Genomic DNA, 8,673 nt, shown 5'->3' on the forward strand with positions numbered 1-8,673 from the left:
GGCCTGACGATTTCTTTTTCAGATGTTTCAAATTATGACTTCAATTCTAGGGCTATTCAACATAACTATTTCATTTTGTAAGAGAGAATTTGTGCTTTTTCAAGAATTAATGCATTTCATCTATATTGTGAAATTTATATTTGTAGAGTTGTTTGTAGTATTATCTTTATTCTTTTGATTTTGTCATGGTCTACAGTGGTATCTCCTGTTTCATTCTTGATATTGATATTTTGTGTCTCCTCTGTAGGCTTGTCAATTTTATTGACATTTATAGAACCAGCTTTTGTTTAATTGGTTTTTCTCTATTTTTCTTTTTACATTTTATTGAGTTATCTTCTTATCCTTATTATTTACTTTTTTTCACTTGCTTTTGGTTTATTTTGCTCTTCTTTTTCTAGAAGTGGGGAGCTTGGTTATTACTTGGTTATTACTTCAAAATTTTTTTCTTTTCTAATGTAAGCCCTTAGTGGTATAAATTTCTCTCTCACCACTGATTTGGCCACATCCCACAAATTTTGATATGTTGTGTTTCACTTTCATTCATTTCAATGTATTTTAAAAATCTGAGACTTTCTCTTTGAACAAGGGATTATTTAGCATGTGTTTTCACGTGTTTGGAGATTTTCCTTTTATCCTCGTGTTACTGATTTCTAGTTTAATTCTATTGTGTTCAGAGAACAAACTCTGTATGATTTCAGTTGTTTTAAATTTGCTGAGATTTGTTTTATGGCCCAGGTTACCTCATATCTTGCTAAGTGTCCCATGGACATGAAAAAAAAATGTGTATTCCGCTGCGTTTGCGGTATTACGTAAATGCTGATTAGTTCCTGTTGGTTAACAGCGTTGTTGTGTCCACAGAAGCACTGGAGAAAGATTGTAACCTGAGGTGACAGGCTTTGATTGTGTCCTGGCTTAGTATGATGGGACACACCTCTGCTTGCTGCCTTCCCTCTGGACAACCCTCAGCCCCTCAATCGCTACATCACCTCAACATGGCCGCACACAGGCCAGAGTGTCTATATGGGCGCCGCCATACTGGCGCCCCGCCTAAGCCACTGAAACGGGAGCGTGTTTGGCAAAGCGCCATGTTGACTACTGGCAACCTTCGGCCACGAAGACTGCTGAGCATGCGCACACCCAGGCAGCGCTGTAAGAAGTAGGGAGGCATTGAGAAAAAGGAAGTGGGTCCTGTTCTGGTTCTTGCGACTATAGTCACCGCCCGAAGCAAATGACCACTGTCCTGGGAGAACGTGGGTGAGGGGCAGGTGAATAGAGGGATGGCAGCATCTGTGGACTGAGCAAGAAGAATCTCTGATGTCTGTCGTGAGCCCTCCGGTCAGTGATGGGGACGGACGGTCAATGGATGGAATAGTGGAAGTCGGAGCGATCTCTGATGGTGGATCTGAGGGAGGAGTGAGAGGGCACTGGGGGGTCTCTGGTGGTGGATCTGCAGGCGGAGTGAGGACGGACTGGGGGTCTCTGGTGGTGGATCTGAGGGCGGAGTGAGGGCGGACTGTGGGGTTGTGGGGGAGGATGACTGTGGGGACTAAGGAGGGATCTGAGGAGTGAATGATGCACATCTTAGTTTCCTCTCTTTTATACGTACCGATCTGTTTACATTTTCGTTTCTGTTTCATTTTCATGATGTATTTTGCTAAAGATTTAAAGCATATGTTACATAGAATTGCATATTTCCATTTCCATTTTGTTCTGTTTCATATCCAAGACTAGTAGCTCCTTTACCATTACGGTTATTGTATTTATATATCATTCATTCTTTCTCTCCCTTTTTAAAAAGAATCAAGTGTCTGAAAGGTCTATCTGTTTTACTGGACATTTTGAAATGTCCAATAAACTACTCCCTACTCTTTTAATATTAAATTTTTTCTCTTTTTCTTTTTACGTACTTTCTCTTTTTCCCACTTTTTGATGTAATTTGTTGTTCTTTCCCTTATTTTCTTAAGTTTTATGCTGGATACATTTAGGGTAGTAAAGTTTCTTTAACTACATCTTTATCTATGAAATGTATAAATTCATCTTGATGTTTCCCTTTGATCCTTAGTTATTTAGGGGAGTTTCTTCATTCCCAAATTATTAAAGTATGTTTTAGCTGTTTTTTATTTTACTCTATTGTCAGAAAATGCAGAGTATCAAGTCTCAACTTTTAACAGTTTATCAAGATTTTCCTTGAAGCCAAGTTACTCAATGAATTTTGTTCAACAGATATAAGAGAAAAATTATATTTTGTTGTATGGGCCAAAATTCTCTTTAATTAAGTCTTGCCTGTTGGTATTTTTCAAATCTTTATCTTTCCTAATTTTGATCTACTTGTTTAATATTCTGGAAGAGATACAATAAAAATCTCTTACTTTAATAGTTCACTTTGCAGTTGTATGTGCTTTTCTGCTAATTTTATTTGTGTGTCTGAGGGACGGGCATACGTACACCTAATGGTTAATGCATTTTTTATCCTTTTTCATGTATTAAATGGTATTATAGGATCCCCTTTTTCAACCAAAAGGAAAAAAGAAAAACACTTTTTAACATCGAATTCCACTTTGATACTTACATTGCCACACCTGTTTTTACTTTTATTGCATTTGGATGATGTGTCTTTGCCCGAGCTTTATTTTATATCCATATTTGTCTCTGTGTCAGATTACCTATTTGTTTACAATAGATATCTTTTGTTTTTTTCAAATCCAACTTGTAGTCTCTGTTGATAGAATTTTACCTCTCAGTTTAGTGTAATAATGATTTATCTGATTTTATGCCTTCCATTTGATGTTTACTATTTAACCGTTTTATTTTCTGCCTTTTCTTTATATAATATTTTCATTGGATTGATTGAGTTTCTGCTCATTGTTTCCATTCTGCACCCCATTTTTTCCATTTTTTTCCTGAGATTATTAGGAATGTTTTATCATAGGGTATTATTAATTTTCTCTTTAGTGGCCTCTTTATCACATTGTCACATTGTCCTTTTTTATAATTATATATCTTTTGCAATAATTATTGCTGAACAATATTTCCTATTCAACATTTCTTGATGTGTGATTCAATTTACATTTATTTGGACTACTTCTTTCAGTATTTCTCTCAAAGATAGAGCTACTCTGCAAGTGCTTTTATTTCTGAAAATGTCTCTCTGGCTCTGACAGAGGAGAGGCCTTTTAGATGCTATTTCTGACATCATTTAGCTTTCACTACTGCAGATAAAGAGTTTTCTTATTTCCTTAACTCTTTCTCTGTAAATAGTCTTTTCACAATTAGATTTAGAAGTGTTTTCTATTTATAAATTTATTCTATACATTCAAGAATTGCGCCAGATTTGTTCATGAGTTCCTATTTGTGTATGTGGAGGAGTTTATAGCCTAGTTGTGTCAGCGGAGGGAGATGTATTCGTGTGCTAAGGCCCCAGTGCAGGTACAGGTGTGCCTGGAATTGGCACTCTTTGGATGACTGATGGAGATGTGCGGTGAGTAGTCATACAGGCATAGAGGTCAGTCATGGGGACGTGGGATTGATTGGTAAAGAGCCAGAACAATTAAGGTAGAGGAATTGAAGACTCTGTGATCAGGAATTGTAGGATGAGTGATGCAGGGCTCATGGGCAGCAAGGCATGGGAATCAGTGAATCTGAGGTTTCAGTAATGGCTTCTGGGAGTAGTCTCCGGGCACCAATTGGCACTTAGAGCAGATTGAAGAGTGGTAGTGAGGAGTTAGGTACCAGGGTTGATGATAACTTGAAGGGCCTGTGAAATCAGATAGTATAATGATGTAATAGAACAGTATGTCCTTTGGATATTTTATAAAGTATTTAAGCACTCCACAATTATTGGATATCTAAATGTTTCTAATCTTTCTTTTTTATTAACCATGTTATGGTAAAACTTTTGCACTTAAATCTTCGTACAATATGGGATGGGATGATATTTTAATGTTGTAGCTCCAGAAATAAATTTTTGAGTAAGGCACATGGGCAGTAAATGATGTATGTGTCCATGTGTGACATTGGCACACTTCCTTCTCTCATCTCTGCCTCTACCCATCTGTTTTCTCAGATCTCTGCCCCTTTGTCCGAAGAGCCAAAAATGACCAAGTCCCTGGTGAGTTCTTATTTGTTCATCTGTTTATTTGTTGCTTTCTTTTACTTTTAGTGGATTTTAGGAGACATCTAACAATCCCTATAGTAAGATGACAAGACTAGATAAATAAAAACTAAGATCAGAGAAAATGAAGATGAGACTGTCAACCCCGAGTCAAGTTTAGAATATATGGTCTTACACAGTTATGAACTTTGAACTGTTAAATTGTCTCTGATCTTCCTGAAAGACATAGCAATAATGGAAATTGGATACATGGTTTATATTAATAAAATTCACAAGTAATTTATTTCATCTGTGGTAAAGATTTCATGGTTCTTGGTGTTTGAGAAATTTTTTGATAGATCTTCAGATAGTTAATGACAGAACAGTCTTCAACAGCAACCCTACCGAAAGTGCACTAACAGGCCAGTCGTGGCGGCTCACACCTGTAATTCCAGCACTTTGGGAGGTCGAGGTGGGTGGATCACCTGAGGTCAGGAGTTCCAGACAAACGTGGCCAACATGGTGAAACCCCGTCTCCACTAAAAATACAAAAAGTAGCCACAGTTGTTCTGTTGCTGTCTTATAGAACAGTGCTTCTGACACTTTACTTGCATTTGCATTTGAATTCAGATTCTGATTTAGTAGCTATGGGATGGGATATGAATTTTTATTTCTCACAAATTTCCACAGAACATCAATGCTCCTTGTCCCAGGACCATCTTCTGAAACAAACTTGAGGTTTTATCATGAATGGAAGTTGAATTTTGTTTTATGCTGTTTCTGTACCAATTGACGTGATAATGTGATTTTACTTGTTGAATCTGTTGGTATGGTAGATTACACTGATTGATTTTTTAATATTGAACCTGCCTTGCATCCATGGAATGAACTCCACTTGGTTGTGGTATATACTTTTTAAATTATTTGTATTTGCTAATATTTTGTTAAGGGTTTTTGTATCATATTTATGAAGGGTATCACTTTTTTTTTTCTTTCTGTCTCTCTCTCTTTTTTTTCTCTTGGTACTATTTCTGGTTTAGGTATCAGGATAACCCTGGCCTCATAAAATCAGTTGGAATGTGTTCCTTTATATTGATTATTCTGCCAGAGATGGTGTATAGTTTGTGTTTTATTTTTCTATACTTTGTCCAGTTTTTGTGTCAGGGAAATCATAGCCTCACACAATAAACTGGGAAGTATTCCCTTCTCTTCTCAGTTTTTTTCTGGAAAAAACTGTGTAGAATTGATGTTAATTATGTTAATTCTTCAAATATTTGGTAGAATTCTCCAGAGAAACTATCTGGGTCTAGAGATTTCTTTTTTGGAAGTTTTAAGATTACAAACTCAGTTTCTTTAAGAGTTACGGGCTATTCATATTGTCTACTTAATATTGAGAGGGTTGTGGTAGTTTGTGTGTTTTCAGGAACTGTACCCTTTCATCTAAGTTGTCAAATTTATGTGTGCAGAGTTGTTGGTAGTTGTCTTAGTCAGCTCAGGCTGCCATAACAAAGTACCATAGACTGGGTGGACTAAACAACAAAAATTTACTTTCTCACAGGGAGGCTGGAACTCGAAGATCTTGGTGCGAGCATGGTCAGGTTCTGCTGAGGGCTCTTTTCCTGGCTTGTAAACGAAAACCAGATTCTCACTATGTGCTCACAGGCCATTCCCTAGTGACCGCCTGCCTGCCTGCCTATGGAGAGAGAATCTCTATAAGGCCACCTGTCTTATCAGATTAGGACCCCTACCTCGTTTAACCGTAATTACCTCTTAAAAGCCTTATCTCCAAATACAGTTCCATTAGGAGTTAGAGCCTAAACATATAAATTTTTGGAGGACTGAGAATGTCTTGATTTCCACATTCTCCTGAAGGATATTTTTGCCTGATCCAAAATTCTAAGTTGATAGTTTTTTTTTTTTTAGCACTTGAAAAATGTGCTACTTCCTTCTGACCTCCAGAATTTCTGATGAGATATTAGTTAAAACTGCATGTTCATTTTCTATTGCTGCTGAAATAAATTATCAAAAATTTAGTTGCTTAAAATAACACTTTTTTTTTGTTTTTTTTAACATACAGTTCTATATTTTAGAAGGCTGACATGGGTCGTACTGAACTAAAATCAAGGTGTCGAAAGGGCAGTATTCCTTTCTACAGGCTGTAAGAAACAATCTGTTTCTATTTTCCATGGCTTTTCTAGCTTCTAGTGGGTGCACACATTTCAGTTTGTGGCCCTTTCCTCCAACTTCAAAGCCATCAACATTGTATCTCTCTGACCACTCTTTTGTAGTCACATCTTTCTCTGACTCTCTTTTATTGCCTCTGCTTTAACTTTTTTTTTTTTTTTTTTTAAGGCGGAGATTTGCTCTTGTTGCCCAGGCTGGAGTGCAGTGGTGCGCTCTTGGCTCACCACAACCTCTGCCTTCTGGGTTCGAGTGATTCTCCTGCCTCAGCCTTCCAAGTAGCTGGGATTACAGGCATATGCCACCACGCCCTGCTAATTTTGTATGTTTTAGTAGAGACAGAATTTCTCTATGTTGGTCAGGCTAGTCTCAAACTCCCGACCTCAGGTGATCTGCCCGCCTCGGCCTCCCAAAGTATTGGAATTACAGGTGTGAGCCACCTTGCCTGGCCCTCCTGATTTAACTTTTAAGCAAATTTGTGATTATATTCAGCCCACCCAGATAATCCAAGATAATTAATCTCCCTATTTTAAGGCAGCTGATTTAGCCATCTAGATTTGATCTGAAACCTGACTTCCCTTTTGCCCCACATATTCACAATTGCTGGGAATTAGGATGTGAACATCCTTGGGGAGCCATCGTTCTTAGTATCACACACTGTCTTTCAAATTGTTTTCTCCTGTGGGTAATGTGTAGTTTCTCTCTGAATGCTTTCAGCATTCTTTCTTTGTCTGTAGTTTTCAGAAGTTTGACTATAATTCTTTCTTAGTGTGAATTTCTTTGTTTTTTTCCTTTTTGGGATTTGCTCAGCTTCTATCTGTAAGTGTACATCTTTTGGGAAGTTTCAGAAGTTTTCATTCATTATTTCTTCAAATACTTGTTTAGCCCCCATTCAGCCCCTATTCCTTTCTCTTCTTTTTCTTTTTCTGGAACTCCAATGACACAAATGTTAGATTTTTTGTTACTGTCCCACATGTCTCTGAGGGTCTGTTCATTTTTTCTCAGTCTGTTTTCTCTCCATTCTTTAGATTAGATCATTTCTATTTTATTTTCAGGTACTCAGATTATTTCTTCTGTTGTCTCCATTCTTTTGAGCCCATCTATTGAGTTTTTAATATTGGTTATTTTTTAGTTCTAAAATTTTCATTTGATTTCTTCATCTCTTCTCTATTTCTTTGTTGAAATTTTTTTATTGTTTCAAGTGTGTTCATATGCTTATTAAAACATTTTTATGAGGACTGCTTTAAAATCCTTATGAAATAATTCTGATACATGCATCACTTCAGTTTTAGTATCTGTTGATTGGTCATTTCCTTATTCAAGTTGAGGTTTTCTGGTTCTTGGTTATTCAAACGATTTTGTAATGTATGGTGGAAACCTTAGACTCTAGATCTTATTTGAGTCCTCTTTTTTAGCAGGCGTCCTCTGGGCCAGTGTGGGAATCAGGGGACCTTGCTGTACTACCGCCAGGTGGATGTGAATTTGCAGGTTCCATACTTGAACTCTGTTGACAGTCTGTGGGGAGAGAGACATCTCATTACTGCTAGTTGGGGTTGGCAGTTCAGGCTCCCCAGTAGACCTCTGGTGACATCACTTTGTCTGACAGGAGAGGGTACCTTGTTTCTGCTCTTCATGCTGTCTTCTCTGATATTGTTAGGTTGGATGGGGCCTCGGTACCTCTCAGAGGGATGGAGGTCTTGGATTTTCATCTGGCCTCCTCTCACACCATACCTGTGGTGATGGAAAGACTGTCGCTTTACTGCCAGGTAGGAATGGAAGTCCAGCCCTGATGTGGCTCCCACTGGCATGGCAGGAAAGCTACCCATTACCACTGTGCAGAGATGCAAGTCCCAGCTCCCCAGTTGCCTTTTTCTCATACTACCCTATTGTAGTGGAGGGGCATCCCCGGACAGCCAGACAAATACAGGAGCCTAGGCTAACCACTGAGTCTTTGCTGATGACAGATGAATCAAGTCCACAGTTTTTTGTTGTTTTATTATCTGTGGTATTTGCTTGGAGTAGGTTTCGTCTAAAAGTTTTTTTTCTCTGTTGCCCCTTTCCTGGTCTTTTCGCTAGAGAGAGCACTTTTTTCCAGGTCTTTTTGTATGCGCTTGTTGGTGTTTCTGGATTGTAGGTTTTTCGAACACCTGGTCAGGGCTATCTGTATGAGGCCGAAAGACACAGAGAGCTCATTACCATTTAGCTTCCTGGTTCCTGAGGCCCTTAGCCAGGGTGCCTGTTTTTCTTTACCTTTCAGAGTCTCTGTATGTTAGTTTGATGGATAATGTCTATGGTTTGCAGATGAACTTAACAGGCTGAGTCGAGACAAGTGCATCTGCTGTATCTTTCCAGGAGTGGAATCCAGTTTATTGATTTTGAACAGAGGACTTCATATATTAAGC

General features: G+C 38.1%; 1 protein-coding gene across 6 annotated transcripts in view; it reads left to right on the forward strand.

Annotated features, from left to right (window-relative positions):
- The first annotated feature begins 1,127 nt into the window (after positions 1-1,127).
- ZNF484 (zinc finger protein 484) overlaps positions 1,128-8,673 on the forward strand; it is a 38,830-nt gene continuing 31,284 nt past the window's right edge. Inside the window, exons 1-3 of one of the 6 annotated variants that reach the window (XM_011999434.1) lie at positions 1,128-1,265; positions 4,064-4,108; positions 6,168-6,248. Coding sequence is in view for 2 of the 6 variants with exons in the window: in XM_011999429.1 (XP_011854819.1) it covers positions 1,315-1,335 (21 nt within the window). In the remaining 4 variants the exon portion in view is untranslated. Of the gene's footprint in view, positions 1,336-4,063; positions 4,109-6,167; positions 6,249-8,673 lie in introns of all 6 variants that reach the window. The other 5 variants (XM_011999431.1, XM_011999433.1, XM_011999432.1 and 2 more) reach the window with 5 other exon arrangements.

This window comes from Mandrillus leucophaeus, unplaced genomic scaffold (assembly GCF_000951045.1).
Source record: "Mandrillus leucophaeus isolate KB7577 unplaced genomic scaffold, Mleu.le_1.0 Scaffold593, whole genome shotgun sequence".
NCBI classification, from domain to species: domain Eukaryota; kingdom Metazoa; phylum Chordata; class Mammalia; order Primates; family Cercopithecidae; genus Mandrillus; species Mandrillus leucophaeus.